Genomic DNA, 19,651 nt, shown 5'->3' with positions numbered 1-19,651 from the left:
CTAATTTATCTTTGATAACTTTCCAAAAAAGAGCCCCAAATTTGCCATAACCATTCTAAGCCCAAAGGACTGGCTGATTTTCTGGGTGAGCAAAACAGGAGAACTTGGTATGAGCATCAGGGGAGGTAAAAAACATTTTTAAAAGAAAATGATAACCTTTCACTGAAATCTGCACATTCTTTTGGCCTCTTTGCATCAATAGAATGGACCTTTGTAATATCCTACATGGTTGTTCTTGTAGGAGGAGTGGAATGTGAATGTGTCACCAAAAGGTTAAAAAGACTCTAAATGCCAGTCAGAAAACATATGTGAGGTTTTAATGCCTCCCATTTCTGTCACGTAGAGGAAACATATAGATGTATTTCTAAGCGTGAGTACTTTAAAATTTATGGCGTTGTCAAATGCACAATATATTTCCCTTTTAGATTTTCCAAAGCGGGGAGGGGATTAATTACAAAATAGTCAAACGAGGTGCCGTTTCATGCTCGGTGAAGCAGACAGTGGCTATGCGTGGCTGTCCCTGGAAGATGTGCCCCTACATGGCATTTTGCACGTGGACGAATGGTGGCTTCAAAGCTGAGGGTAACCTTCGGCAAATCCACTCACCATATGTCCACTTAGACTTCTTTCCCCAAAACTAACTGGCTTAAATAAGAGCTTCCACAAAAATAAAGGCCATTAGCATAAACAAAGAGTTTCTTTGCTGAGCTAGGCTGGTATGTAATACTTAGGAAATGATCTTTAAGGACAAATGGTTCCATCTGGGAAGAGTCTCTGGCACAAACTTTCCATTTTCAGAACATGATAAAGAGATGTCAGAGGTGCTTTCATGCTTGAACCCGGCTCCCTCAGGGGGGACTGCAGCTGAGTGAAGGGTTGCCCTATTCTGAGGGCCTTTCAGTGCAGCCAGCCCACGCAAGCATCCTGCTGAAGAATGCGTGAGGGAGACAGCCCAGGGCGCTGGAACCCACCTGTCTCCGGTACTCCTCCAGGATTTCTCTCCACATTGCTTGCCCGGTCCATCATTTCTCCCTCTGGTCTTCCCAGCTCTCCAATCCTCTGGCCACACACTCCAGCCCCGATTCCTCCTCATGCCCCTTATGTTCTCATTTTAGTGATTATTCAAGCTCTCTTCCCACTGCCCACTTCCCTGACCCTGGAAGCATCAGATTTCTAGGCCCAAACAGCCTTGGTTCCATAGGACCCCAGGCAGCTGACTAAGGATGGCTCCCTCCTTGGCACCTCAGCAAGGGAAGAGCGGATAAAACACTGACGTTTCTCAGGCAAGCTCTCCTTCAACGGGCCAACAGATGGGATGCCAAGGATGGATAACCTGGGTTTGTCCAACTGGCTCTCTGCACGACAGCAAATATCTGAGAGGCCCCCAGACATTCAACTATTTTCCTGTTGAAGCCCTAAAAACTTTGCAGTGGCAGTTTTCCTGAAAGCTGAGCACATCGCAGTGCCCAAGGCCCATGTTTGCAGATATCCACCCCACTACTGGATCCTGGGCTGAATGCAGTGGCTCAGGATCCTGGTGGCTGTTCTTTGTGGCATGGCATTCCACAAGCCTACATGGTACAGGGAACGAGACAATTGTGCCCTAAATATTGTAGAAGAGGGACAGGTTGATTCCCACCCCCTTTCGTGTAGAAATAGTAGAAAATGGCAACAAACACACCAGGCAAGGATGCTACCTTCCAGTCTCCCGCCCCAGAAACCCAGAGCTATAGACCACCCACATCACTACAGTCTTAACTGGAGAGGATGGTGTAAATTCAGGTTCACATTTATAGAGAATCAAATTACTGCTTTATTCCCAGGGAGATGAATGAGAGTGACAAACGTTTCAGAGTTGTAAAAATAGATGAATGCTTCCTATAAATAACTCACAGATGCCTACAGTAATTGACAATAGATCTGGCAGTCTGGGAGCAGGCAAGTGAAATTCCAGATGGAACACCACAATATTTTCCAGTGGTAGAGTAGATGGCTTGGCTATTATGATAATACATTTCAGCAAGGCAAATATATCTCCCCTTAATAGAAATCCATTAGACACCATTTATAAAAATATCAACATCGTGGTTCCGGTTCTCAAACTATAACTTACACATAAATATCACACAATTTATGGATGAGGAAATCCAATTTCATGCTGTTTCAAACACGTTTTTGTTTATTGCATAAGTACAGTTCTCTATATATGAGATAGTGTATTACATGATAGAGGTGGATGGGCTTCGTGTCTATCTGGGTGTCTACACAGGAATTATGAGCACTGAATTTATTGCAAATGGAAGTACTTTATGATATGTATTATAGACAACCAACATCTTGAGCACCTACTGTATGATGACATCATTACGTAATCAGCAGTGTTGTCACCTCCATTCACAGGGTGGAGGGATGCAGCGCTCTGGATGAATAAATATTCTAAGCAATAGGTGAGCGAAAACCTCAGAGAGCTTTAGAGTCAGACAAATTGGGGTTGACTTCTGGCTCTTCCATTTATCAGCTGTAAGATCTTGGACAAATTGCTTGCCTCCTAACAATCCCAGTGTCATCCGTAAAATGGCATCGATAATGACTAATTCACAGGATTCTCATGGGGACTGAATAACCTAATGTTTGTAAAGTGCCTATGGGCACAGTGTCTGGCCCAATGTTAGTGCCAACCAACAGCAGATATTATTGTTTCTCTCTCCCATTTAAACGTCATGGCATTTGTGGGAAATGCCCGAATTTCTTCTTAAGCACCGAGTACAGACTAACTGAATATAGACTAACTGTGGTGCAAAAAAGTATTGCAACAGTGAAGGTTATAGAGAAGGTCAAGCCTGTGGGTTCTTCTCACCAGGGCCTCCCTTCTCTTCTCCCTGGTGTCCCTCTACTTATTGATGATGGTGTAGGTGTTTCCTGACGTTCTCTGCCCACTTTCAGAATTTTTGGGGTCCTGTCTTTACCCCTATATGGGTAATTTTTCCTCTGTGGTTTAGCTTTGTTTATTTATTTATTTACGGTTGTGCCGGCTCTTAGTTGTGGCAGGTGTGTTCCTTAGTTGCGGCTCGCCAGCTCCTTAGTTGTGGCATGCGAACTCTTAGTTGTGGCAGGCGTGTGGGATCTAGTTCCCTGACCAGGGATCGAACCCGGGCCCCCTGCATTGGGAGCGTAGCGTCTTAACCACTGCACCACCAGCGAAGGCCCTGGTTTAGCTTTGGTATGCAATGATTTAATTTAGCTCTGACAATCAATATGATGCTTTTTTGCAGGGGAGGGGGAGGGAGGAGTATTTTTTTTTATGCTTGGCAGTTTTTGAATTTTTTTTTCCAATACTCTTAACAACAGTAACAATCCTAGAGCCCCCGGTGAATCAGACACATGAGCTCAGCCACAGTGAAGGTGGGCTGGGACAGATTTATACACAAAATGAATCCACGTGAAGCAGCAGTCCAGACTTGCAGCTCCTCTGGCAGTGTGGGTTGCTGGACATCACAGAACCAAAAGCCTGAGAAGGTGCTGGGTAGAAATCAGCCTAAAAACAGAGGGCTTGGCCCATGCTGCTATGATTATACAGTGTTGCCAAAATTACACACAGGCACGTATAGCAGTTTTATTCATAATTTCCAAATCTTGGAAGCAATCAAGATATCCTTTAGTAGAGGAATGGATAAGTCAACTGTGGTACATCCAAACCACGGAATATTATTCAGCACTAAAAAGAAATGGGCAACCAAGTCACGAAAAGACATGGGGGAACTTTAAATGCAAATTACTACGTGAACGAAGCCAATCGGAAAAGGCTACATACTGTACAATTACAAATAGACATGTCAGAAGATGCAAAGCTATGGAGACAGTAAAAAGATCAGTGGTTGTCAGGGGCTGGGGGTGGGTGGGAGGGATGAGTAGGTGGAGCACAGTAAAATTTTAGGGCAGTGAAAGTACTGTGTATGACACTACAAGGATGGACACCTGTCACTGCCCAAACCTGTAAAATGTACACCAGCAAGAATGAAACATAATGTAAACTATGGACTTTGGGTGATTAGGATGTGTCAGTGTAGGTTCATTTACTGTAACACGTGTACCACTCTGGTCAGGGATGTTATAATGGGAGAGGCTATGTATCTGTGGGGAAATCTCTCTACTGTGCTGTCAATTTTGCTGTGAACCTAAAACTGCTCTTAAAAAACATAGTCTTGGGCTTCCCTGGTGGCGCAGTGGTTGAGAGTCTGCTTGCTGATGCAGGGGACACGGGTGTGCCCCGGTCCGGGAAGATCCCACATGCCATGGAGTGGCTGGGCCCGTAAGCCATGGCCGCTGAGCCTGCACGTCTGGAGCCTGTGCTCCACAACGGGGGAGGCCACAGCAGTGAGAGGGCTGCGTACCGCAAAAAACAAAAAAAACAAAAAAAAATCTTAAAAAATAGCCGAAACTTCAGGTCAAATAAGTCGTCAACTGACTTGTAACCTCAGCAAAATTTTTTAGAAAAGTAAATTTTGTTGTTCATTGTCATTTGACTCTAACATCCTATATCAAGGAGGTGGCATAACCACAGAGAGAAAAATGATTTCAAATACCTTTAAAACACAGAGCATTGACCACACATGACTAGTGGAATACATTCTAAGAACAAAATAAACCATAAAGAAACACCGAATTTCATTCAGTCAACTTGTTAGCTGGCATTCTTATTTTGAATATATATACATACATATATAATATATACAGTAGAATAAAGCAAATAAGAAATTATGTCAATAAGAATATGACATTCTATGTATATTATAATAAGCCTTTCAGTGAAAGATAAGTATAAAATCAAAGAAGTAAAAATCCTGTAATCACAAATTTGAATTGGAAATATTCGTATGAAAGAACGACTTACATTTCTCTTTCTAAAAAAGTCAGTCTTGTCCAGCTTTTTTGAAAAGTCTCAGACAAGATAACAATCCAGTAGCAGCGAGCACCTTCACTGACAAGACTCTGGTCTCTAATTTCCCACTAGAAGGAATCGGGGATCCTTAGAGTAATGGCTGATTCCAGGTTTGAGACATAAAATATATGCGACAAGTCTGGAATCTCTTGGGCCAGAAAGCAAGGAAGCTCTGCGAAGTGGCTGTTCAGGTGTTTTGCCATTTTTTAGTCTTGACTTTTAGCTTGTGTTATATAGAATCTGGATAAGATTCCTTTGTCAGATATACTTCTCCCAGTGTGTGGCTTGCCTATACATTTTTAAAGGTTATGCTTTGATGAGCTGAAATTTTAAATTTTGATTAAATCCAATTGATCACTTTGTTAAAAAACTGTTAATGTTGTTTGTACCCAGTCCAAAAAGTATTGCCTACCTCAAGATATTCTCTTTTGTTTTCTTCAGGGCTGTATGGCTCATAGACCCAAAGGTAAAAGCTAGAACCATAAAGCTTCCAGAAGAAAATATAGTGGAAAATGAATAAAGAAGCCATAGACTAGAGAAAAATATTCACAGTATGTATATCTGAAAAAAAAGATCATACCCAGAACACGTATAATGAATCCCTACAAATAAACAATAAAAATAAACAACACAATGGTTAAAAATGGGCAAAAGAAGATGTGCAAATTATCCATAGGCACAAGAGATATTCAACATCATCAGCTATCAAGGAAACCACATCGAGGTACCACTTTAAACCTACTGGATTCGTTAAAATAAATACTGACAATACCAAATACTGGCAAAGATGTGGACACCTGGACCTCTCATATAATGGTGGCGTGAGGGGAAAATGGTACAAACACTTTAGACACTTGTCTGACCATTTCTTAAAAAGTGAAACATGCATCTTCACTACATTCTAGCTATTAAATTCTTATGTACTTACCCAATAAAATCTAAACATATGTCCAAAAAAGACTTTAACATGTATGTTCATAACAGTCCTAAATTGGAAAGAACCCAACTATCCTTGAGCAAAACACTGAATATACAAATGATCATATTTTCACACAATGGAGTACTTCTCAGAAATAAAAACAACATGGAGGAATCTCAGAAACATTCATTAGTTAAAAGATTAGAGTATATAAGGTTTGATTCCATTTATGGGAAGTTCTAGAACAGACACAACTAGCCTATGGTGATAAAAATCAGAAAATGGTTGCCTGGAGCGGGTGGTGTAGGGGAGTAGAGAGAAAAGATAGGAAAGTGGCAACGAGGGACTTTCTCAGGCAAAGGAAATGTTCAATATCATGTCTGGGGAGGTGATTATTGGGATGTATGTAACTGTGAAACCCATCAGACTGAAGACTGAAAATCTGCATTTTACTGTATTAAATAGGACTTTAATAAAAACACATACAGAATGGGCCAAAAATGAATCATGACTGTAACGGATTTAGAAACATAAAAAAAATATATATATTTTTTAACATCTTTATTGGAGTATAATTGCTTTACAATGGTGTGTTAGTTTCTGCTTTATAACAAAGTGAATCAGCTATATGTATACATATATCCCCATATCTCCTCCTTCTTGAGTCTCCCTCCCACCCTCCCTATCCCACCCCTCTAGGTGGTCACAAAGCACGGAGCTGATCTCCCTGTGCTATGCAGCTGCTTCCCACTAGCTATCTACCTTATGTTTGGTAGTGTGTATATGTCCACGCCACTCTCTCACTTTGTCACAGCTTACCCTGCCCCCTCTCCGTGTCCTCAAGTCCGTTCTCCAATATATTTAAAAAAAATAACACTACTGGAAAAGAGCCTATTGGTCACCTTTGGAGGTTGCTATAGCACCAAATCAATATTCTAAAACTGTTTAAATAAAAGGAAAGAAGCAAGCATTTATCCGGCCTTTCCTATTTCAACTATATTTCAGAGTATCCAAATAGTTGATGAGGTTAAGTTCATTTTTAGTAGAATTACGGCTTAGAGGCGCAGGATGAAGGTAAAATTAAAAAATCACCATTTCGTAAGCCCTAATGAAACAATGGATCTGGGCAATGATCATCAGTGGCTGCTAAAACCATTAGGTGAAAGGTTGAGTGGGGAATTTTATAATGGATAAATCAGTCTGAAAACACATGGACCTACTGTTGAATCTTAACATCACTAAAATCCAGACAACCAGATGGTATGCATCTCCTAATGTGATGTGATAAGAAGTTTACAGCATCACCTAAAGTGTTCTTGTGGGAAAGAAGGAAGGGCTAGAAAGAAGGAAACTGAGTCTAATCAACCTTCTAGATCGAATACGGCTTAGAGAAGATGGAGATTAGAGGAACATGTCGAAGACATTAAGTGGAATCAATCCGTCAAGTCCAGATCGTGCAAAATTTTACAAGACAGATGGTTTGGCGTCTTCAGTAAATGAATGACGCGAGAATAACAAAGGTGAGGGGAAATGTTTAGATGAAAAGATACTTAAGAGGAATCTGGGTGGGGAGGGATGAATTAGGAGTATGGGATTAACAGACACACACCACTATATATTACAGATAAACACCAAGGATTTACTGTATAGCACAGGGAACTCTATTCAATATCTTGTAATAACCTATAATGGAAAAGAACCTGAAATTATATATAACTGGATCACTTTGCTATACACATGAAACTAACACAATATTGTAAATCAACTCTATTTCAATTAAAAATTAAAAAAACTCAAAAGAGGCATATCAACCAAATGCAATTTGTAGACCTTGTTTGGAAAGGTCTACAAATCGCATTTGTTGTTGTTTTCATTGCTGAGAAAATCTCACAGAATTTTGAGAAATATTTTTGAGAAACATGAACTGGTAATGGATTTTACTATGTGTAAATTTACTTCGAGCCTACGCTTTAGAAAAGTCTTTATATATTAGAAATGCACTCTAGAGTTTTTATAGGCAGAAGGATATGATGTCTAGGGATTTGCTTTTTAAAAGCTGAGAGGCGGCAACTGAAAAACACACAGCAAAATGTTGCTATTTGTTGAAGCTGAATGATTTGTACATTTGGATTCATTAGACTGTTCTATTTTTGTGTATGTTTCAACTTTTCCATAATAAAATGTTGAATAAAAATAAAAGAAGTTAACATAAAATGTAATGACAATTCTTCATTCTCCAATTTGTTTTGAGGGAAAAAAAAAGTAACAAGAGGCAGTATCGTCTAATCCCTTCATCCACTTGGGGTGGAATTCCCAGCCAGTAGAAAATTATCATTAAAGATTTTAGAAACTCTATGGAAACCATTTTATTCTACAAACTGACATGATGTTGCTGGCCGTCCTTGGGAAAGTCTCTTGAGGAAGGCTTGTTTGGGGGGCGGGGTGTGTATACGCATATGTGTGTTTTTTCAGCTTTTCTTATTTAAGAGGATGGCAATACACTTTAGAGATAAGTCAGCCTAAACCCTGAGCCCCACTGTCCAGTGGAGCCCAGAGTGGCACGGTGAACACCCCATACTTCTCCTGGAACCTCGTCCCAATTCCTGCTCTTGGTTGGGACCCCGTCCTATGCCTGTGTTCCCTCAACATCTCACTGCCAGGTCACAGAGGACTGTTACTCCTCAAACTCAATGTTTCTAAAATGGAACTTCTCGAATTCCCACCTACAGACCTTCTTCTCTGCCAGTGTTCTCTAAGTGAATCCACCCGGTTGCTCAGAAACCGGGGAGCTACCCCACACTCCCCTCTCATTCATTCCTCATGTTCAATCATCCACCAGCTCCTGTTCATCATGTCTCCTGAATGGTGCCCAGATCCATCCCTTCCTCTCCATGCCTGCTTTGGGTATGTATACACATTCTTCTCAAATCCACTCTCTCTTGGTTTTTCTCTTATTCCGGGTCCCTTCTTCTCAGTTTCCTTTCCAGCCACTCCTTCCACACCTTAAATGTTGCTTTTTTTCTGGACTTCTGTCTTATCCCCTCTTCTCATTTCTCTATGCAACCTGTTGCCTCTGGCAACTTCAAATATGACCTAGGTACCAAAGATGCTCAAGTCTACCTCAAGCTTTGTCCTCTACCCTTAGCTTCATCTCCACACAACCAACTGCCTACTGGATGAACTGGGCAGTGTCAGGAACTTCACACTGACCACATCTCAAACAGAAAGCATCATCTTCTGCCTTCTCCCAGGCACCCTCCAACGGTGCTTCTCATCTCAGAGAACAGCAGCTCCCAATTGTTCAAGCTAGTGACTTGAGAGTCAGCCTTGACCCCTGCTTCCCTTCATCCCCTCTGTACACTCAATCCTCAGATCCTGTCTATTCTGCCTTCTGAATTTGTCCATTTCTCTCCCACTGCCCCAACCATAGTCCAGGCTCTCTCACTGCCCCTCCTCTGAGTCCATCCAGCTTTATCATCCATTCTCCACACGGCAGTCATAATGGTCCTCTTATTAAAAAAAAAAAATTCTGATAACCTCGCTCCCCTTAGATGCCTCCAGAGGATCTGGGTTATGGGTAAAACATGGGACTATGTGTAGATACACACACACACACAGATATATGTCTCTTATATCGCATATGTCTTTTTTTTTTTCTTTCAAAATGTCCACAGTGGTCCTTAAGAGAAAGCCAAATTCTTGTTTACAAGTCTTGCATAATCTAATGCCACTAGATTGCTGCCACTACATCTAACATATTTCCCTCTCCCTTTACCTGCTCCAGCCACCTGGAACGCCTCGCAGTTCCCAGAATATATTTCCTTCCCAGAATTCCAAACGTTTGCACATGCTTTTCTCTCTGCCTGAAATATCCTTTTTCTTTTTAAGACCAGTCTATTGAGGCATGATTGACATTAAAAAGCTGTACATATTTAACGTATACGACTTGAGTTTGGAGATAAGTATACCCCTGGTAAACCATCACCACAATCTATGCTATAAACATACACATCACTTCCAAACGTTTCCTCCTCCACTCTTTACTTATTATTACTGTGCACCTTAAACTTACACAGTGATGTATGTCAATTATATCTCAATAGATAAACAAACAAACAAACAAACCTGTTTTGAAAAGAACACAACATAAGATCTACCGTCTTAGCAACATTTTAAGTATGCAATGCATTGTTAACTATAAGTACTATGCTGTCTAACAGATCTCTACAACTTAATCATCTCATACGACCAAAACTGCCTGGAATATTCTTTTACTCTTACACTCCACTTCCACACCTTCTTGGCCTATCTAAATTCAACATATTTTTCAAGTCTTCAACATCGTCTCCTTAGGGAGGCGCTTCCCAACTCCCTAGAGTAGCATATATTCCCCTGTTATCTTCTCCTCTATTCTCCCCTTGTCCTATCTTTTCACACTCATCCCATTGGTAATTACTTATTAAATGAATGGTTTTTCTGCCTGACTATAAACTTCATGGAGATAGGGACCGTGTCTGTCTACTGTGGTCTCCCTAGAAAAAGCGTCTGCTAGAGCAGAGAAGGCTCCCCGTTATATCCAGAAGCATTCATCTGAACTGTTGGCCACCTGAAATAGATGCACCCAGATTAAAGACCAGTCGGTGAAATCCCAAAGCCTATTCTATCTACACGAGACCAGGGACTTTCGCTCTGAATTTTATCACAGGTATACTCTAACCCTGCACTATGAAGACCTTCCCATAGCCAGAGATGACCAACGCCAGTAGGGAAGGAAGAACCAAAGACTCATACAGTCTAAGGATTAGGAAAACGAGACAGAACTGATGGTTTGGTCACCTCCAGGAGTGACCATTATCCAAATCACAACATCCAATAGATAGAGCAGACTTAAGCCCAAGAGTTCCAAATGGAAGACAAAGGGCACAAGAGGCTTCTGGACATTGGGGATTTTGAGTCAAGGGTCTGATAGAGGGCAGGGAGGAGCCTTCACGTTAAAATGGATGCTGGGTGATGAGTCCCAAAGCCCATGGACAGAGGAGTGGCTGGGGTGGGGATCAGAGCATCAGTCAACAGCACTTTTCAGAGCTGTTTCATGTTTCTACTTGGGCTGAGTTATCCATCTTCACTCTCAGACATCAGTACTCCTGATTCTTGAACTTTCAGAGTCAGACCAGGACTGTATATGCCATCAGCCCCCCTGATTATGAGGCCTTTGGACTCACACTGAATTATACCACCAGCTTGTCAGAGACAAGACACAAGATCGGGAGCAAAAAAAAAAAAGAAAAAGAAAAAAAAAGAACAAGAGATGGGGCAAAGAGTGGGAGAGGGAGATTCCATGTTCATCTGGAGCCCTGGGACTTAGGCCACCCCAGACAGCCCATAATTTCTAAGCCCTTTGAAGGAGGCAGTCCTTCAAATGCTGGTCTCGACAATATTTTCAACAACAATGTACACACATAGGAATTCTGCCTTTTATTCAGTTCTTGAGATTCATGGTGAGCTAAGACCTTTTCTGGTGGCTTGAGGATCTGACAGCATCTTTCTATCGCCTTCCTTTCAGATTAGCTGCCAGACAGGATTCCGTAGTGGTGTATGTCACGCTCTTATATGAGAGCTCAGAATAAGACAGTGCCTCTTCTTCCCAGAGCAGATGGATATATTGGAGAAACCTGAAGCCATCTGATTTTATACCACTTAAAAGTAATCTATCTGGTCTTTTCTCCTCGGAGAATTTTTTTTCCTCTTACCATTTAGACATGTTACTATAACATGCCTCGTTAATGGTTTCTGATTAATGTTACTCAGAACAAGATGAAACCTTTCAATTTCTGATCTCATTTATTTTCTCAGCCCTGGAAAGCTTTTTTTTCCCCTCTACTGTATCGACTGTTTTGGTCACAGGCAAGCTTGCCTTTCATACAAACAATAGCCCTAGAGTAAACCCTACTGTTTTTATTTCCCTGAACCACAGTGAGACTTTCTATTCTTCCTGTTCTTTAACTACTGAGGATGGAATTAAAAAGTAATGAAAAATGTTAGAGAATAGTTAGATCACAGATGGACCTATTTCTTAGTCAAAGAAATTACAAAGATGTGGTCTCATATTAAAATTTCCCCACTTAACTAAAGCATAGAATTTTGTGTCATTTCTTACAGGTTATTATAGGTTAATTTATATAATGTATGTGTGTACACTTTATATAATTATATATGTGTATGTATGTGTACACATATTACATAAGCTCTGAGTTTTTTCAAGCAGCAGGGATGGCTTTCTTAATAATGTATTTTTCAAGGTGGGCCTTGAAGCATGTGGACTCTCACCTGGGCTCGTTTCTGAGAATAGATACGTGTTTGCCAGGAAGCCGGCTATGGTTGGGTGTAGATCAGGGGCTCTGAAATTTGGGTGTGTAACAGAATCATCTGGAAGGCTTATTAAAACACAGGTTGCTGGACACCACCCCAGAGTGTTAGTAAGTGTAGGATGGGGCCCGAGAACCTGCATTTGTAACAAGGGCCAGGTGACGTGGATGCGCTGGTCAGGGACCACACCTTAAGAACACAGACTACTGTGTAAATGGTGGCTACGTGGACCCTGGACCCAGGCCTTGGCCCTTAGGGTACCAACAGCAGTCAATTCCTGCTTTGAGAATCAGCAGAAAACCAAAGCTTCCGTGGAGAGTCAGCTCGTAGGTCATGGGATGACACGGTCTATGGGAAGTAAGAGGCATAAACATTCCCAAATGTCCAGCGTGGATGCCGGACGTGCCCGGGATAAGAGGCAAGTGATTGCATGAGGGTGGGATCCGAGCCCCATCCATCGGATGCTTACATAAAGACGCGTGGAGAACAGCCAGACACGGAGCTACCCCAGAGAAGACAAGTCAGAGAGCAGGCTCTGGGCCCCATGGCTCCAGCCTGCCACATGGAGATGCAGAGCGGACCTCACGGGCCCTTAGCTCATGGCACAGGGGCTGTGCTCTACTAGGCTGTGCTGCTGCAGGGCCAAGACTCACAAGCCCCTCCCCTCCTGCAGGGATCGGGTAGCCACGAAGGACTGTCACTGTCATCAACATGGAGCCTGGCAGAGCCTGGCACCCAGACCTTTGCTGTGCAAGCATGGGGAGACCAACATCCTAGAAAGCCTTATCAGTGGGTTCCGCGGTCACCACCTCTGTTCTCCCCGGAGCGCAGCCTGCCCCTGCAATAAAATCTGGGGGCCCTCCTGTGCCCATAACCCCTCCACCTGTGCCCCTGCCTCCGGAGGGACAGTGCTCCCTCATCCTGTTCTCCCCTCTGTTGGTGACGTCTGACCCTCCACTGGGTTCCTTCTCACAGCATATAGAGACATTCAAATCTCCCTTAATAAAAGTATTAAATTATTAAAATTAATAAATTATTATAAATTTTAATAATTGTATACATATTATATACATAAAATTTTATAAACTATCATAAAATTTATAAAAAATTTAAGAAGTTTAACCATCTCAATGCAGGGCTGCCTTCAGCTCCTTCCTTTCACAAATAAGTACCTGGACAAGTTATCACCTCCCATTTCACCATCGGGCTTGTCTCCATGATGTCGCTGCTTCTACGCATGTTGGGTCCTCATAGGCATTCAGTCATCAGTCTAACAGATACCTACTGAGCCATGTGTTAAGCATGGTTCTACATGCTTGGGATGCAAAGGTGAGCCCCACAGAGATCTGTGCCCCATAAAGCTTGCAATCTAGCTAGTAAAGGTAGAGAAATACAATACGCACAATAAATAAGTCAGTTCCCTGGCGTGCTAGAAGCGGATGAGAGCTCAGGAAAAGAGCAGCGTGAGAAGGGATGAGGAGATAGGAGCAGGGCAGAGACTGAAGTTACAGGCCAAGTTCAACATGCTGGGCCCAAATTTTTTCCTTCAATTAAATTTCAAATGGGTAAATGCCAAGTATATTAGCTAGGGTAACATATTCATGGGCTTTTTAATTGCTCGACTTTCAAAGAAATCTTATGTAAATTCCACTTAGGAAAGAACCCAGCCTGGAACCGAAAACACAGCAAGAGTCTGCAGTCTCCAAAAGGGAGTGATTTTAGGATCCAGGGAAGGTCTCCACCATCCTCTTTGCTTCTGCAGCCTGGACGTTCATTACATCATGAGGACGTGAAGCCTTCCATTCCACGAAGGGGGCTCAAGTGTAGAGGAGGGGGCAGTGCAGTGTCTTAAAGGTCCTGAGCAGTTAGGGATAACGAGTGAAATCTGACACAGAGAGCAGGCTTTGACTGGAGTACTTGCACTAGGTACTGGGTACTTGCCTGGCTAGAACAAGAAGGAGATTCCAGCAGCGGAAGGAGGAAGAAATTCAATAAACTTAAACCTTACAGTTGTGTCCTGAGTCGTTTCCAACAAGCCTACTTCCCAGGGGCTCAGGAATGCACAAGCTCAGGACAGGGAGCAGTGGGGACACAGAGACCCCAGCTGGGCATCATCCCCCAGGACCCCCCTCTTTGCGGTATGGAGGAGGACGTACCAGTTAAGCGGTTACCAGGTGTCCCCCATCCACACCCCTCATTCGGGTTCATTCACTAAAGTGAAGAGGTTGGAATGCATCAATTTGTCCAACTTTTTGTTTACGGTGAACTTCATCTTTCAAACAGAATCTTAAGCAATACCCAGTGTCTGAAATATCCAGCAGTGGAGCGGATCTCAATGGGGGGCCAGCAAGAGGCCATTCTGTGTCTTCTTCCTCTCCCCACTCCCATTATCCTCCGTAGAAGCATTTCTGAGAAATGGGAGAGTCCCACAGAACATGGTCCTTCTCTCCTCTGGCATCTTATGACTCTATGATGTACATGAATTGTCAAAACATGTAGCATGTAAATTCTAATTTAAGGAGATGATTTAATTTTAAGAAAAATTTAAGGAGAGAGTGAAACTGGATGGGAGTGGGGACCAAATTCTCTAGCTAATGTCCAGATTGGGTCGCCCAGGCATGAACAAATTGTTCAACCTTTCGAGGGGCGAAGGCCAGGTCTCCCCCAGTCTGAGGAGGGGTGACAACCCTGCTGGAACATCTTTAGGAACAGAAGTGGGATGAAGGATTCTGTCATTCACCAGCTAAAGAAGCTTCAAATACACAGCAAAAATGACCAGGCAGTTCTACTCACAAACACAAACAGACTAAGAGGAAAGGATGCCATGACACAAACCTTGATTCCAAGTTCGATATTTTCTCCTCCATACACATCCATCCCAGGGTCCAGAAGACCAATTTCACCAAAGAACTTCCTGTTGACCACAAACGAGCAGCCAATCATGGCTGGCGTTCTGCGGGAGGGAGAAAGAGGCAACAGTCATGTGATACGTACATGCGAATATTACTCAGCCGCGAGAAAAGGAAATCCTGACATTTGCAACAACACAGATGGACCTTGAGGGCGTTATGCTGAGTGGAACAAGTCAGAGAAAGACAAATACTGTAGAACTCTCTTATATGTGGAATCTAAAAAAGTCAAATCATAGAAACAACGAGTAGATTGGTGGTTACCAAAGGCTGGGGGGTGGAGGAATTGGGGAGATGTTGGTCAAAGGGTCTAAAGTTGCAGTTAGAAGATAAACAAGTTCTGGGGATCTAATGCACAGCACTGTGATTACCGTTGCGAATACTGGACTTGGGGTTTCCCTGGTGGCGCAGTGGTTGGGAGTCCGCCTGCCCACGCAGGGGACACAGGTTTGACCCCTGGTCCCGGAGGATCGCACATGCCACGGAGCGGCTGGGCCTGTGCGCCACAACTGCTGGGGCTGCGTTCTGGAGCCCGTGAGCCACAGCTACTGAAGCCCGTGCGCCTGGAGGCCGTGCAACGGGAGAGGCCACCGCCGTGAGAGACCTGCGCACTGCAATGAAGAGAAGCCCCCGCTCGTCTCAACTAGAGAAAGCCTGTGCGCAGCAACGAAGACCCAATGCAGCCAAAAATAGATAAATTAATAAATAAATTTATTAAAAAAAGTAAAAAGAATACTGGACTTCCCTGGTGGTCCAGTGGGTAAGCCTCCGCACTCCCAATGCAGGGGGCCTGGGTTTGCGGAACTAGATCCCACATACATGCCACAACTAAGAGCCTTCATGCCGCAACTAAAAGATCCTCTGTGCCACAACTATGACCCCATGCAGCCTAAATAAATAAAATATTAAAAAAAAATACAGTATTTATATACTTCAAAGTTGCCAAGAGAGTAGATCTTAAATATTCTCATCACAAAAAGAAACGATAATTATGTGACCTGTTAGGGGCGTTAGCTAATGCTACAGTGGCTATCTTATTGCAATACACAGATCAAGTCAACATGCTGTATACTTTAAACTTACACAGTGTTATGTGTCAATTGTATCTCACTTGAAGGAGGGGGAGGAGAAGAAGCCGCCTCTAAGGCATTTTACTGGTGCCGTAGGGGGTAAAGAAACACACGACATACTTCCTGCGTTCAAGCAACTAAGTTATTATTATTACTATGATTATCGCAGCCATTTATCGAGTCATTACTACAACTCAAGCATAAAGGCAAAGCACATTTCACACACTCTCTCACTTAAAAACATCCATGGTCGTGTGAAGGAGGTAGGACCTCTCCAGCCGAAGCCCGCGGAGAGCTCGCGACCTGGCATGAATCATAGAGTAGAGGTCAGGACCCTGCCAACTGCAAAGCCCTTCATTTTAGCCTTTCTGCTTCACTGCACTCTTCAGAAATGGCTTCGTGAAGGAGCCGGCAAACGCCCAGACTGCCAAACGCCAGAAATGCTGTTCAGATGCTTTCCCGGGCGAAAACAGACGTCTCATGCGGGAGGCCCCGTTAAACTCCACTGGGGCCGCCGGGAAGCTCTCCGGTGGGAGGCTCCTGAGCTGAACTGTAGACCTCAACGTTCGATCCTCGTCCGCTCCTCCAGATCCTGAGCTTGACTTTGACCTTAACGTCCAGATTTTTGACCCCTCTCGGTGCCCACGTGGTGCGGCAGCAGTGGGACTCACTGGAAAGGTGAGTGTTCAGAGTTGAACGGACCTAGTTTGATGAACATGGGTGCTGCCATGGGAAAGTGTACTTGTGTGAAGTTAATGGACCCTCCTGGATCCCAGTTAACTCTCTGTGGAGTATCACTGTGAAAAGATATGCAATGAGCTCAGTGCAGAGAGCAGGGGCTCAATAAACAAGGCTCCTCTGCCCTCCGCGTTTCTCCAGGAAGCTCACACCAATCCCACCTATGGACACAGGACACTGCCCTCTACTGGGGCAGCTGTACCAGTTACGCCAGGACGGCAACCACTTCACCGTCAGTCATTTCCTGCAGCCTTTGGTCCCTCTGAGAGAAGCAGCTGACCCCTTGCTTGCAAAAGCACTATGTGAACCCAACTCTTATCTCAGTTAACTGAACCAGGAGTTAGCACAGATCCCAAACGGGGTCAATCAGATTATGTTTTTCCCAAAACTTGGGATCGAGACAGTGCTGGGAGCTAGAACTAGATGGTCTCATCCATCTGTAGGGCTCAGGCTGCCATCTGGGGGCAGCTCCGGTGGTCCCTGTACAAGGATGGCTGAGCAGAGGGAGGCAGATGCACTGTGGAGGTGTGAGACCACGGGATGGGGGGCGGCCTGGTGTCTTCGGCTGCCCGTCTGCTGACAGGCCTGGCTCCGCTCTCTGCCCCGGGTCATGTGCGAGCCCCCTGGGTCTTTGTGATCTGTCCTCCTTTTATTTATTTATTTTAAATTTTATTTATTTTTGGCTGTGTTGGGTCTTCATTGCTGCGTGTGGGCTTTCTCTAGTTGCGGCGAGCGGGGGCTACCCTTCGTTGGGGTGCGCAGGCTTCTCATTGTGGTGGTTTCTCTTGTTGCGAAGCACGGGCTCCAGGCGCGCGGGCTTCAGCAGTTGTGGCACAGCGGGCTCAGCAGTTGTGGCTCAAGGGCTCCAGAGCGCAGGCTCAGTAGTTGTGGCACCATGGGCCCAGTTGCTCCGGGGCATGTGGGACCCTCCTGGACCAGGCCTCGAACCCGTGTCCCCTGCATTGGTAGGCAGATTCCCAACCACTGTGCCACCAGGGAAGCCCGATCTGTCCTCCTTGACTTAACCCGTATTAGACAGGTTTCTGTTCTTATGACACGTGCCATCTCCCCCACCCTCTCCTTATGATCCGGGGGAGGGTGCATGTTTTATCACACAGCCAGAAGAGGTAAACTTCAGGGAAGATTCACTCTGGGAGAGTTATAAGCCGGGGTCACTCGAGTGATGGAGAAATGCCAGTGACGTGTGTGCTTGGAGACGGGACATGTGGTCCTGGGAGGGCGGGAGTCTGCAGAGAAGGGGGAACGGGAGCCAGTGCTGGTGTCACCTCAGTTTTCTAGAGAGCCATTGCTGAGCACATCAAGAAATTCTGAGAAGTCAGAACAGTCTCTCCAACTCCTAAACTCAAGGTCTGAAAATTCCCAATGCTAACACGCATGCGTAATAAGATCCTGCTCTAAGACGCTGTGCTTTCTAACCCCTCGAGGGCAAGCAGGGCAGTCAGAATCACAGGGCACAGCAGTCAACAAACACTCTCGAAGGGGTGGCTCTGGGCACAGCCCCATGGCTGAAAAGCATGTTTCTCTGAGATTGGTTCAGGATCCACCTACACCAGCATCACCTGGAGGGCTCCTTAGAAAATGCAGATTCCTGGGTGCAGCCCAGACCATGGAACCAGACTTACAGAGACGGGACTTAGGAATTTGTGTTTGTACCAGCAGAAGCAGCCTGTAGAGCCATCTCCCTCTTGAACTGCCAGGTCTCCAAGAGCAGAGAAGTTATCCCCCTAAGTTCTCGTTGTATTCCCAGGAGTGAGTGCCTTGCTGACACAGAGCTAGATACTATTGAGTGAATGAATGAGTGTAACAGATCTGGTGACCGCCCCTGGTGGGGAAGGGCCCCGTGATGCCCCAGGGACAAACTAGCTGACCTGAACCAGAAGCCAAGGGCAGCAGGACAGTGTGCGTTCGCTAGGGGAGGGAGGGAGGGATGAACAAAGAAGGAGGGAAGGAGAGGGAGAGAAGGAGGGAAGGATTCAAGGCACAGGACTTTCACTGTCAAGGACACAGGCCGCTTCTTCCTTCCCGATACCTCTCAGATCGCCCTTTAGGAAACATCTTTCGCCATCACGCAGCCTGATCTCTTCATGTAACTGGCTTTATCCGGATGACATCGTTTGGTTGCGGTGGCGAGGAGAGATGGATTCACAGTATGAGTCACCCTGGGTCCTCTACCTGCTGCTCACAGCTGTATTCAGCGTATTCCAGCAGGTCCCACAGCAGAAGCCCTAGGATTCCCCACGACAGGACGGTGAGGTCCCCTAGTGCCTCCTCAGTGAAGTTAGGCCACAGCAGCCACCCAGCTGTCACGAGGCCCCACAAAGAGGTCACAGACAAGCAGGCTGCTGTCTGCATCCTGGCGGGCTGTCAGAACCCAAAGATCAAGGGCAGGAGGCTGGTCCTCACGCAACGAAGATGTGGAATGAGCATGTGATCATTACTGCTGTTGGTGGCATGTGGAAAGGTCCCCTAAAGGCCACGGTCAAACACCTGCCACCGTGTCAAGAGGGTGCCTGGGCGCTGGTACCCATCTTGGCACTCTAATGAGGCCAAGCTTGACAGGGATGGTGCAGAGGAGGGGCTGGAAGCAGCCTGGGAGACCAGCCCCGAGGAGACGGCTTCCCTGCTAAGTCAAGAACCCAGTCTTGCAAACAGCAGGGCTCCGAGGCTGCCCCACTGTGCTGGGAGCGGG

General features: G+C 44.8%; 1 protein-coding gene across 1 annotated transcript in view; it reads right to left on the bottom strand.

Moving 5' to 3' along the window:
* Window positions 1-19,651, bottom strand: part of GALNT17 (polypeptide N-acetylgalactosaminyltransferase 17) — a gene marked incomplete at both ends in the record, with an annotated part of 443,002 nt that overhangs the window by 78,181 nt on the left and 345,170 nt on the right. The window contains one exon of the mRNA XM_082671029.1: window positions 15,060-15,177. Coding sequence (XP_082527155.1) covers window positions 15,060-15,177 — 118 coding nt within the window. The remainder of the gene's footprint in view (window positions 1-15,059; window positions 15,178-19,651) is intronic.

Source organism: Grampus griseus, assembly GCF_964374135.1.
Source record: "Grampus griseus genome assembly, chromosome: 14".
NCBI lineage: Eukaryota > Metazoa > Chordata > Mammalia > Artiodactyla > Delphinidae > Grampus > Grampus griseus.
The sequence above is the reverse complement of the archived record's forward strand: the minus strand, read 5'-3'. Positions and strand labels throughout refer to the sequence as shown.